We start from the raw sequence: 13,167 nt of genomic DNA on the forward strand, positions 1-13,167 counted from the left end.
CACTGAAGCCCTTCAATCAGAAGTTTTTAGCCTCTGTTGTACTCCCAAATCTCCTTGCCTTGGCCACATTGACCGCCCAAGAAGGGGAACCGTGTGCGGTCACTAGAGAAGCAGGCTGCTTCTACGTAAATCACTTGGGACAAACAGTGTCTAATCTGCACCTTTTGAAGGACAAGACAAACACTCGCCATTGATAAAGGAGGCTCAGCCAGTCTATCGGACCGACCTATTCCCAGGGACGAGAGACTGATTTAACGGGATATGGGGAAATGTGCTTAGATTTGTAATTTTCAGTTTATTCATTCTCATTCTAATCTGTTCTTCTCTCCCTTTGCAGATCCCTCGCCACTTGGCTACTAACCCAATTCTTCTCTCCACAGCCACCAATGCAGCTTTTATGTGAAACTTCTAGGGAAGTTTCAGACAGGGGAAATGAAGGAGTTCAGAGCATGTTACCTCAAAATAAGCCACTTTGGCATACTGATTAAGTCAAAAGCACCTGACAAACAAGAGGTGCAAGGGCTCTGTGACCTTTTTTCTGCCTGAAAGGAAGAGGTAAAACTCTCACGTGAAAGGTGCCCTCCCTTGACTAGGAGGAAGAAAAACATTTTTATCACCAGAGATGGGGAATCCAGGCTGAGAAATCTGTACAAACAAACATTGTTAAACTAGCCCTTATCTTCCTAGTCATCTCTCCACAATTTACTGCCCCTTAGCCCAAACCCCTGTCTTGTTTCTTTGCCTAAAAGGCATAAAAGCTTTTGCTCTGGTCACTTCTTCAGGTCTTCATTCTCTTGCAAAAGTTCTCACGTACATGTAAAAAAATTTTAATAAAATCTGTATGCTTTTCTTCTGTTAATCTGTCTTATGTCAGTTTGATTCTTGGGCCCTGCTAGAGACCCAAAGTGGGTAGAGGAGACTTTTTCCTCGCCTACAATGGTCAATCATTTTTTCGGCCAGCACTTTAATCTCGCTGTGGATCACACTCCCAAACCCTTGCATTATTCTTAAATTCACTCCCATGAAGTACATGCAAAATTCTCATGTTTTGCTCTCTGGCCCCCTTAAAAACTCAACGCTCGTAATTAAGATGTCCACCTCATTAGAGCTTTTTCAAGGATTAAATAAAGTATGTGTAACCTGCTAGGGACAGTGCAAACCCCATCATAGGGGGCCCTCCTTAAACCTGGGCATATGGATCCAAAAGGAATACAGAGATAAGGAGAGGCGACCGTGGGCAGTTCCACGGTGGAATTCATCACCTGACAGGAACGGGACGTGAGGGTGACTTCCGGCCCCGCCACAGAGTATTTCTTCTGGCAAAACCTGAAGACCCAGCTCTCCGCCAGGGCGCTGGAGGCGGATTGGGCAGGCCCGCTCATCTTCTTCCGGGCGGAGCCCGCGCTGCCTGCCGGCTGTCACGGAGACAGCGGACCGCCGGGCTGCGCCTGCGCGCTGGGAGGGGGCGGGGCCCAGGGCCCATTTCCGGGGCGGGAGTAGCGCGTGCGCTGGGGAGCGCACTCTGTCCTGTTTCTGGCGACGGGAACGCGGAAGTGCGGTAACCGAGGGTTTTGCAGCTGTTCGAATTGCGGCGCGGCGACTGGTGCGAGATGGAGGTGGACGTGGCGGCCGAAGATGGTCGGGACGGTGCCCGGGAGCGGCGAGGCTTGGGTGAAGCTGGGAGGCAGCCGCAGAACCACGAAGTCCAGCCTCAGTCCGGGGCAGACCGGTTTCCGAAACAGTCCTACTGGCTGGATCTCTGGCTCTTCATTCTCTTCCACCTGGTGTTGTTTTTCATCGTGTATCTTTTGCCCTGGTGAGTACTCTGAATGCAGAGTTGAAGTGGTAAGGGGCTTGGAGACCATGTACTCCAGTTTTGGGGGGGAGGGGGCAAGGAAACTGAATTCCGGAGGGTGTGGTATGTCCAGGGTCATACAGCTGGTGTGGCGGGGTGGGATGAAGACTAGTGAAAGTGTCCTTCTTCAGCACCTTATGGGAGGGTCTTCGAAAAGGGGTGGCGGAAGCTTGGCTTCATAATTTTTTTCTTATGTTTTGGAATGAAATCAGCTGGATTTGAGTTCCTGCACTACCACTAAGAAACTGGAGAAGTTACTTAGCTTCTCGGAGCTTTATTTTCTCGTTTACCATTTGTGACCAATAGTAACCAGGTCATAGGGGTGTAGTGAAGATTAAATGAGAGAGTGATTTATCTGAAAGCGGTTTATTTGCATGATGCCTGGCAGCAGTAAGCGCTCAGCTAAAGCTGTTGTTACTCTACAACAGTCTGACCATGAGCAGGCCACGCAGGTGTCTCATGTCCAAAACTGAACTAACTTCTTTCCCAAATGTACTTATTTTTCAGGGTTCCCATTTCAGTAAATGTTAACTTTATCCACTCGGTACTCCTCCCAGAAGCCTGGGACTCTTTGACTTCCCTGTTTTTTACACACACCCACACATCCCCAAACACCAACTGATTAAGTCACGAAATTCTGTAGGTTCCACTTGCAAAATCCATGCTGTCCATTTTCATTGCCACTAACTCTGAACAGACAGTTGTGGCAGGGAATAAAGGAAGGGAACTTAGAGAAGGGGGAGAGGGGAGCAGAACAAGAAGAGGGACACAGGACTGAGATGATAAGGGACAAGTTGAGAGAAGCAGCGAGCTGAAGGAGGGGGCGTGGAGGAAAGCGGTGCAGCTCATTTACTCTTTGGACTTGATTATTTACTCACCATGAGTTATCTTTTGGACTTTGGAGTTGATTGTTTACTCACCATAAGTAAACTTCTCTCAATCATCATGCTTATGAATTTGCACTCCTTGATAGGCAATTGTCTTCTTTCCCCACCCCCAAATTTTGGCAAAGATTTGGGCATAAGCTCATTGTATCTGAGGCCCGGTTGTCACTGATTTCTTGGATGGTGTGGAAAATTAGAAGGCAGAGGGTCAAGTGGGGCAAATGGAAGAGGGGGGTATTTCTATAGAATCCTGTGTCAAGCCAGAGTTTCCACTCTTCTCCACCTCCCCTCCTTTTTTGGTAGACTAATACCTCAATAAGAGTAATTTTATTTTTTTTTAATGGCCTAAATTTTCAGCTTTGGATTGAAAATGGAATCCTAAGAGGAACAGTCCAGGCCTTTTTTTTGCTCTTACCAATATGTAAATCATATAGGAGTAGGCAAGTGACTAAGACAATCAAGATTTTCAGAAGTTGGCATAAAGTATTAAGATGGGAAGATAAAGGAAACATTGTTGACAAATGTTTGGTTTTTACAGAATGGTGTGCCTGATATCTAAATTAAGAAGTTGGCTCCTGGAATGGATTCTGAAAATGACTACAAACTTCTTGAGGAAAGCAGACAGACAGGATTGTGCAACAGAAGAATTTCACACTCTAAGGGACCTTTTCATTTCACACATTCTGTAATTCATTTGGGGGACTATATTAAATGGGTTATGATCTCACCTATTCATACCTAAGTTCTTAAAACTAGACTCTTTGATTCATGTTTAAAAACTTTTTTTGAACATCTGATGGCTTTACAGGGGCTGAATATAAAAGTATTTATACGTAAAGGTTTAGTGTATTACGAAATATAGTAATGTCTTTAACAGTTTTAAGAATTGGCCAGGGTTTAATATGATGCAAATAACATGGTGAAATAATAAGGTGGAGTATTTAAAAATAAGTTACTCAAAAGCAAGGGAAGGATTTTGAGAAGGGAGTTAAAAGCTAGACAGAAAATGCAGGCCCACAATGTGTTGGCTCTACGTACCAGTTTAATTTTTGGATTAAGTGGGCATCTGTTATGGTTGCCAAACTGATACAGTCTTAGAGAATCCAGTATTGGAAAGCTAGCGTGAGTGTCCTCTTACCTCGATGCTTCCCCTCTTTTAAGCTCTTGAACTCCCTAAATTAGGACTGTGTGTTTCCAACCTATTTTTTATTATTATAGTTGCATTAAGAATGCTTGTGAGCAAAACATGTTTATTTTTATGTCTGTAACTTAAATACTTCAGCAAAGTCAGCACATTTCCTCATTCAACAAATATTTGAACACTTACTATGGGCCAGGTACAGCAGTGACCAAAACAAACAAAAATCCTTGCCTTCATGGAACTTACATTTCTTGTTTTTTTATCTAAATATGTTAAAAATTGACATTCTAGGAGCGCTCAGCTGGCATTTAATCAGAAAGGCCACCCTCTCAAAGCAGCTACATAAGCCCTTCAGAAGCTCTTCCTGTTACATAACAGATACTCCTTTATACAACAGATGTTAGAAATGGGCTCTTAGTCGTTGAAACTGGTGACATTTGATATATGTGAACTGCCTGGATATTGGGGATGTTCCCCTCCCTTAGAAACAGGGCAGAGATCTGGTAAGCTCCACATCCTGTACTTTTAGAATGGCATTGAGGTTAGAGTGAAATCTGAGGTTGACATCAGAGGATTTTAACTGCCCAGTGCCAACCAAAGGTTAACAGTATGCCGTCAGGGTACTGTTGAGTCTGCCTGAAGAGAACCTTTCATGCAAAGGTTGAAGCATCTAGAGAAACAGAACTGGGATTTCATTGAGGATACCAGACAGATTTATGAACTGTTTTTGTGCTGCTTGCTAGTAATTTTGTCCAATAAATGTTTATTGCATAGCTAAATTTGGTCTGATTTGCATTTGTTTTAACAAATTACTTGTAGTGAGGTTGTGAGAGGATTAACAGTTCTCATATAGTTTACTGTTAGGTCACATACAAAGACATAATCCATACTATCTTTCTGAGCCTATAATCAGCCTACTACCACTACTATTGAATATTCTGAAAATTTCTAGTACAGGGAAGATGGCGAGATCTTAGCGTTAATGACATGACTGTAAATGTTATACAAAAATGGTGGCAGTATGAGGTTGAGTCTTTCCTACAGATGAGTAAGAGATTGTGCCTTCCACTGAACTGTGCCACCTCAAGCGTAGTGACTGGTTACAGTACCCACACTTGAAGGCTTCTAAGTGGATAAATGGGACACCAAGAAGAGTTGGCAAACTTACTATGACAAAAACAAAGAGACATCAAAAGAATAACATCAATATAATTTTAATCTGATAAATTCCTTTGTAAATTTCACAAACAAATTCATATAAGTGAAATAGTTGTATTAATAACCATTTGAAATGAACTGGCTGATTAGCAATTGTGAGGAAATTTTTAGAGGTCTGTTAGCCTGAAAACTTTAGGAAGTAAAGTGCTCCATATCCCTAGTCCCTAAATGGCATGGGAATACATTCAGAAGAGTTCAGGATATTTAGGGTCAGGATGAGCATTTAATGTCGAGATTATGCTCCAGGACAAGGGTCATCAAACTGGCCAATGGGCCATATCTGGCCTGCTGCCTCTTTTTATAAGGCCTGTGAGCTAAGAATAATTTTTACATCTTAAAATGATTGAAAAAAATCAAAAGGCTAATTCATGACAGGAGAATTATATGAAATCCAAGTTTCAGTGCTGATAACAGTTTTACTGGAACGTGACATGCCTGTTCATTTATATATTGTTAATGGCTGCTTTCACCCTATGATGGCAGAGTTGTATAGTTATTTCAGAGACCCTATGGTCTTCAAAGCCTGAATTGTTTACTGTCTGGCTTTTCACAGAAAGTTTGCCAACTCCTGCGGGAACCCTGCTTTAGACTTTGCTGGAGTTTAACTATTAGGAGCCTCTTGTGATAACACTGTATGATCAGTGATATTCCAAGTGCTATAAATTAAGTTACATTTCCCATAAAATACATAATCCACATGGGGGTGGGAGGGTGAGGAAGCCACAGTTCATGAATGCAAAGAAAAGTCCAGCCATATTAATTTAAAAATCAGTTTATCCTAAAAAAAAAATTTGAACCAGAAGAAACTGATTTCACATGAAAATATAACATTCTGAAGATAAGTATTTTGAACATTACGACAACTGTTGGTTGCATTATTTTAAATGTTATCATCATAAGCTTATAACCAGAAGAAAACATCTATAAAAATAAATAGGCACCCTAGAAATAAAAATTTTACATGTGAATGATTAGTTAGTAAATATGTATTCAATCTATATTTGGAGTGTTGAGTCAACATAAAAACAAATGGTCAGTTTCTGGTTTGTTAGTACTTATTATATGGTTCAGGAGGTTTCAACTGGACAGTACTTTAAATACAAAGAGCCAAAATAGGACATTTCTATTTGATGTTTGCAACTCAATTGTGAGTTGAAAATGCAAATTTCTATGAGACTGCTGTTAAATATCAGAAATTAGTTCAAATGTTTAAAGTAATACATTTAACTGAATATCTTGACCAAATAGAAATTAAAAAAACTTACACAAAGCTTTTGGAAGTTATTAAAAAATACCTGAAGCCCATTTTTCTAGTATTTTACAATGTTAGAAAAGCAATAATTAAATACATGGACATTTCAAATACAATTTTACAAACTTTACAATATTTACAAACCCTTCATACTAAAAGTTATGTTAAAAATAAGCTTTCTTAAAAGATAAAATTTTATTTAGTTGATATTCAAGTATTTCTAAATTAAGAGATTATAAAGTAATAATCACCTACAATTATAGTTAGAAAAGGCTATTAAAAACTTCTCTAGGTGGAAGACAAAATTTGACCAAGATTTGGTAACTGGGTGAGGTTAGACTTTTACAAACAATTATTTTCTATTTATCTAGAAGTATTCATTTTTCATCATTTACATTTTGGAATATTTTAACAATTTATGGAACTGGTCAAAATATTAAATTTACTAATTTACTTTATAGCATTATTAAGTTATAGCTATAAAGTTTATCCATTGGTGAATATAAGGAAAATTTTAATTCTGTAATTCTCAAGTCTTTGGAGCAGACAATATAAAACTTTCCAAAACCATAGTTTACCAGCTTAGCATAAAATCAAATGACAACCAGTTCAATAAGGCAATTAAAGTAACTTATTTTCACTTGTAAGGTCATCATAATAATGGAAAATTCCTTTATTTTTTAAAATAAAGGCCTCTCCATGAAAGTTGTTGGGATAAAATTACAATTTTTTTAGAGTAGGAAAAAAGGGAGGGAAGCTCAAATTAATACATTTCATTAAAATTAAACCCTTTATATGAGAGGCAGAAATTTAATCTGGAAACCCAGAAAAATTCTCAGATTCAAGAATCTGAAAATCACTAAAATGAGTTGACAACCTATAAACAGGTAACAGTATAGCAGGGAAAATTTAGATAGTCACGGTGAGATTCCCAATAAGAGGGCCCTAGGTTAATTTCTAACACTGGTCATTAGCCCAAAGTAAACCAAACCAAAATAAAAACCTTTCCCATTTCATCTAAAATTAGAAAAAAATGTAACAAGAGAAATAAATATACTAAAGTTAAGCATTTTAATTATTTTTAGCTTACATGGCTGAAGTAGTGTTTATGAATACATACAACAGTCCAAGGCCTAATTTATGTTAGTGAGGCATTCTGAAGATAAAAGTTCTAAGAGCAAAATTAAGTTTTTTCTGTTCTGACCTTGAGAATTTAATTTAAAAACTGCTTTAATCCTTAAGGCTTTTTTTCCCCAAATGCTATCAATTTCATGGGTCAATATTTTTTAAGACACTTAAAGGGATCATATGCAATAGACTATCACAGAAGTCAAAAGCACATGGGTGAAGCCCTCTTGGTTACCCACTGGAAAGTGCTTCTCGCAAAGCAAATACTGCTTTCACTACACAAACTATACATCACCTGGTCTTTTCAACTAGCATAGTTTACCAATCCACATACATGAGTACTAGTTAGTTTAATACTTATGGGTCTACTAGCCACAAAATAAAGGGACAAAGGACATTTTTATTCAGTGGCAGCATACGGTCAATGACTTTTTCTATCCCCCTGAGTTTCTATTTTTCAAGGCATGCCAAAACTATGCAAAGTGAATTTCTAAAATATCCAAAAGTTGTTCAACATAAAATAAAAAATATAGATAGAAAGTTAAAGTGATTAGTGACTTTAAAAATGCCATGATTTTAATTTCATAATCACCAGGTTTGGTCAATCGATTCTTATATTTTAATGGCCTCTGAGAAGTATAAGGTTGCTGGTTTCATCATTTATCTATTACAATGTATACTAGGTTTATATCTTTGCTCAGAAGGGTAGTTTGAACCAAGACTATTTTGTAACACAGGTCCTAGCCCTCTTTCACTCTGAGATGGTGAATTATCATTACAAAAGCCACTGCTCTCTGGAAAACAGAGCTTGGGCCTCTGATGGTATTTCAATCTATATGTATCAGTCATGCAGCTATCAACTGAAAAATAGGTAGTTAATGAAACTGTCTCATTTGGACAGGTAGAACTAGAGTCTATTTCTGGTTGGCAAAATGTATCAACAACTGTACCCAAGTCTGCTTGAAAATCATTAGTTGAAGAGCTGGACAGGTGGTTTGGTGTGTTGCCAACATGCTCTCTTACTTGAAGTGTTGTTTCCGTAAGTCTTTCATCATTCATATATGTACTAACTTCTGAACCTGGTTCTGAAGCTGTACTTGAACTGTGCTTCGGAAGACTAGAAGAATTGGCTTTAAACATCTCTGTAAGTTTGACATCAGGTGTAGAATCATTTTTCTCTGACTGTGGCACACTGGTTATAGCATATTTCTTTGGTGGCAAAGGGGGCGGTAGATCCTGGCAAACAAGTTTTGGCATCTGACAACCATCAGATCTGCAGGTTGACTGAATTATATGTTCCTTGGATAGAGAGTTCTCAGAGCGACATTGTTCCATCATAGCATGCTGCTGGATGAGGGGAGCAGTTTCTGGCTTTAACCCAACAGTTCTCTTGTGTGAGGACCACAATGAAGATGGTGAGACTACTTCACTACTGTTCATTCTCTTTCCAGAAGCAGAATTATCATCAATGTGAAAAAGTAAACCTGTTCTCTCAGAATTTTCTATATTAAGCCTCTCAGAAAATTTGTATTCACTTGATTTTTCAAGTTTCTGTTCATCTGATTGGTGGATATGTTCTCTTGCTGTATGGTCCTTGAGTATTTGTGGACTGGACGAAGGGAATAACTTTCCATTGGATTCACATATATGTGACCTGCAATATAAAAACAAAACAAAGCTAAAAACACCATATGCAAATACACAAAAGTGGAGGAAAAACGAACACTTGTCTTGTAGTTTAACTTCCCAATATATAATTTATGTTATTTTTGTAATATAACAAAAATGGAAAGATATTTGCAACCATTAATATGTTACACTCTCTGAATCTAAAATCTTTATGCCAGAATACAGGAATGCTTACCAGAAATGCCTGTCATTACCAAAATCAGATTTCTAATAATTAAAAGTATAATTAAAAAAACTCATTTCAACTTATAAACACTGAAATTATATTTATTTGTGATAAAATATAGCACAGACTTCAGGAAAATGTTACAAGCAAACAATTCAATACCCTAAAACACTTCCCAGCCAACAAGACAAAGTTTATAGCAATAGAGGTACTTTAATTTTGATATATAATGCTATAAGGATAGTATGCTAATTAAAAATAATTTAGTTAATCAAGATTATTTAGGTAATAATTAACTTTTTTTTTTTTTGAGGAAGATTAGCCCTGAACTACCATTTGTTGCCAAACCTCCTCTTTTTCGCCAAGGAAGATGGGCCCTGGGCCCATGAATGTTAATTCATGCCCATCTTCCTCTACTTTATACAAGACGCTGCCACAGCACGGCTTGATAAGCAGTGTGGGGTCCACACCCGGGATCCGAACCTGTGACCCCCAGGCCGCCAAAGCGGAGCACGAGAACTTAACTACTATACCACCGGGCCAGCGCCTAATAATTAACTTATAAGGTGAAGATAAATGATATCACATTGCAAATTATTTTTCCTCATATGATTAAATTATTTTTCTCATATGAATTATGTGAATTCAATTAGAACAGAATGATGAGAGGTGAGGCTTTGCTAGAGATAAGAGCTATATTCATTTCAGCTCCATTGCTTTGGGCAAATTACTTAATCTAAGCCCCAGATTTTCTTTTGTAAGATACCATCTACCTCATAAGAACACTGTGAGGATGAAAACAATCGTGTGTTGTACCTGGTACTTTGTAGGCCCTCTATCCTTAGGTCTACATCCTTTTAATGATCCCAATAAGACAGGCATTGTAATACTGTAGACCCACTGCTTTCAGAGCAGTAATATGTATTGATGACTTTCTGACAGAGTTCCTATAACACATGCAATTAATAAAAAAGATTTTAATATTTCCAAATATCTTTGATTACCTTTTTATCAAAGGATTTTTTACTTGTAGATGTGATTCTGGGTGGAACTCATGAGATTTACAGCCAACTTCCAAGTTTTTGAGTTCTTTTCTAAAGGCTGGGGAGGGAGGGAGAAAAACAAAATTATTTAAATCATCTTTTATAATTTACTCCATAATTTACATAAGGTTTTCTATAAACAAGTAATTCTCTTCCAATTAACAAACGAAGTCTAATTCTTCAAGACTCAGCTCAAATAACACCTCTTTTCTGAACTCTTTCTACAAAATGAATAACTCTTTCCTTAATTTGTTATCACTTGAAAATGTCAGCAATGCCCAAATAGTGCTATTCTCCCTGGATCGTGGGGAGCCATGTGTTTCCCCTGTTATATGAGACCACTCTTGCTGATGAAGTGGTGGGGAAATCCCGCATTTGAAGACAGATGACTTGGGGTGAAGTCTGGATTCATTACTTATTGGTTGGTAATTTTAAGAAAGCCTCTTACCCCTGACAATGTTTCCTTGTTTATGAATTAAGATAATGATACCTACTTTACCCACCTCACAGGACTATTAGGAACATCAAGTGAATTACAATGGGTGGGAGGGCATTATGATAACATGTAAAATGTTATACCACCACTAACTAGCCACCATTTATTGACTGCTGACTCAGGTTGTAAGAAGTTGATAATTATTTCATTTAATCTTTACCATTGAACACCATTTGTACTTGAAAAGATGACAAACTTTGGTTATTCAGACTTGAGTATTCGACCAGAAATTTTCTTGAAAATGAAAGAAGCAAATCTGTCACTTCAAAGAAAACAACTGGCAGTATTTATTGCCAATGATAAAATTCAAGCTTTTAGATGAAAATAATAATTTTGGAAAACCGGTATCCACCACCATCAGTTTTGTGGCTTCCCAATAATTATAAAGACTTTCTGCTAATATCTGTGGTGATATTAACAAATGCGTTTTTTAAAAAGATATTATATTATATAAAGAAATGTATCAACATTTGGAAGACTTGCATAATTTAGCAAACCAATCTTTTCCAAATGAGGATACATGGATGTTACAAAATCATGCATCAAGTAAATCATTCTTTAAACGAATATTTAAAATTTTCAGTTTTAATGTCTAATACAGCACATATTAATAGATATAACCTATAGAAACAAAAGCTCTTTGAGGTCCTCAATATTTTTTAAGAATATAAAGATATCCTGAGGTCAAAAGTTTGAAAACCACTGTTCCAGTTGATTGGAAATAGTTGTCTTTTAAAAATTTCAGTCACAACTATCCTGTGAAACAATTCCCCTTTTCATACGCAAGGAAGTTAAGTGACCTAACCAGTGTTACACAGCTGGCGAGTGGCAGCATTCAAACCAGTCCAAGGCTGACTCCAAAGCCAGTGCTCTTTCCACTACCTGCAAGCTCCCTTTCACATATGCCACTAAAATACAAGGGCATGATACAGAATCTCCTTCTGATGAAACTAGGCCATTAGTTTGAACATCAAATAACAGGATATATACTTTGATGTGCTAATGCTCACAGAGGATACCAAAATATTGGAACTGGCTTGAAGTTTCAATTAATTGCCCATACTTCTGTACAATTCTAGTAAGTTTTCCTGTATTCTCCCTTATTTTTAGATGACGTTTTCATCATATTCATTTATCTCAGTGTCCTTTCATCCTCATGCTTCTAATCTACTTTACACCAACCTATGAACTTAAGATCACAAAACCAAATTGAAGAAAACAAAACCAAAGTACCCTGTCACTCAAAATTCAACGGGAATCTATAGTTGAGCAAAAGACCTAAGTATTACTCTATGGAAAAAAAAAATCTGTATTTGATTAGGATCAGGCTCTGCAAGTTAAATCTTGAAGTAATTTCCAAGAAAGAGTTGTGTAATATACACGAGAATTTAATACCCTATGTGATAGTGCTCACATAGTAAATGATATCTCCCAATAAAAACTTAAGATAGTAGAATAAGGGCAACTACAAGTCTGACACTCATTTGTTTAAGATTTAACACTCATTTCCACTAGATTGCAGTAAGCTCTTTACTGTATGATATGTTCCCATTTTGTTGTTGTTTCCCCAGAGGCTAGCACAGTATCTAGCACATAGAAGGCATTCAGTGCAAGTCTGCAGGATGAATAAACAATTGCATGAAAAACATACTGTTCTCCTTCCTTTAAATCACTCCCACCCTGTCCACCATGTTCCCAACTCATGGATCCAGGACAAGATAAGTATAAACTGAGACAAATTCTTACTTTTCTTCCCTACCTATCTCAAGTCTATCAGGTGCCCTACTAATAAAATCTTAAAAATCAAAGGCACTTTGTAATTTATCCCAGGGAATCTTAGTTGCTTGTAAGCTTGACACACTGTCTGAGGCTCAAATAAGCCTCTCTTCGACAGTGACTTTATGATTTAAAAAGAAAAAAAAAAGTAGTGTCAAAAAGAACCTCAAGGGGCCGGCCCAGTGGTGGAGTGGTTAAGTTTGCGAGCTCTGCTTCAGTGGCCCAGAGTTCTTGGGTTCGGATCCCGGGCACAGACCTAGGCACCACTTATCAGGCCATGCTGTGGCAGACGTCCTACACACAAAAAAGTGGAGGAAGATGGGCACAGATGTTAGCCCAGGGCCAATCTTCCTCAGCAAAAAGAGGAGGATTGGCAACAGATGTTAGCTCAAGACTAATCTTCCTCACCAAAAAAAAAAAAAAGAACCTCGATAATTTTTCAATCTTTAAAGCCTGAAAAATTTGTAAATTGAAGTTACATTATAATTTTCCATCCACTGTGATTTTTAACTTCAGAAT

At 37.8% G+C, this 13,167-nt stretch overlaps 2 protein-coding genes and 1 long non-coding RNA gene across 8 annotated transcripts in view; 1 reads left to right on the forward strand and 2 right to left on the reverse strand.

The window, feature by feature from the left end:
• The window catches only part of LOC147915865 (uncharacterized), a 42,754-nt gene extending 41,327 nt beyond the window's left edge, over positions 1 to 1,427 (reverse strand). The window contains exon 1 of the long non-coding RNA XR_015553836.1: positions 1,263 to 1,427. This is a non-coding gene — a long non-coding RNA (uncharacterized LOC147915865). The remainder of the gene's footprint in view (positions 1 to 1,262) is intronic.
• A 92-nt stretch (positions 1,428 to 1,519) lies between these two features.
• On the forward strand, positions 1,520 to 3,466 carry ARLN (allregulin). The gene is made up of 2 exons (XM_004426540.3): positions 1,520 to 1,816; positions 3,278 to 3,466. Coding segments are annotated over exons 1-2 (207 nt in total). The 5' UTR covers positions 1,520 to 1,610; the 3' UTR covers positions 3,279 to 3,466.
• A 1,138-nt stretch (positions 3,467 to 4,604) lies between these two features.
• The window catches only part of USP53 (ubiquitin specific peptidase 53), a 66,116-nt gene continuing 57,553 nt past the window's right edge, over positions 4,605 to 13,167 (reverse strand). For all 6 annotated transcript variants that reach the window (XM_087437682.1, XM_087437681.1, XM_004426541.3 and 3 more), the window contains 2 exons: positions 10,338 to 10,434; positions 4,605 to 9,132 (listed from right to left, as the gene is read on the reverse strand). In XM_087437682.1, the coding sequence (XP_087293808.1) occupies positions 8,139 to 9,132; positions 10,338 to 10,434 (1,091 nt within the window). In that variant the 3' untranslated portion in view covers positions 4,605 to 8,138. The remainder of the gene's footprint in view (positions 9,133 to 10,337; positions 10,435 to 13,167) is intronic.

The sequence above is a fragment of the Ceratotherium simum genome, chromosome 12 (assembly GCF_057802395.1).
Source record: "Ceratotherium simum simum isolate JZ-2026a chromosome 12, ASM5780239v1, whole genome shotgun sequence".
Classification (NCBI taxonomy): Eukaryota; Metazoa; Chordata; class Mammalia; order Perissodactyla; family Rhinocerotidae; genus Ceratotherium; species Ceratotherium simum.

What these genes read in the sequence shown, in the direction of transcription:
- ARLN (XM_004426540.3), top strand. Translation starts at nt 1,611, where the DNA reads ATGGAGGTGGACGTGGCGGCCGAAGATGGTCGGGACGGTGCCCGGGAG.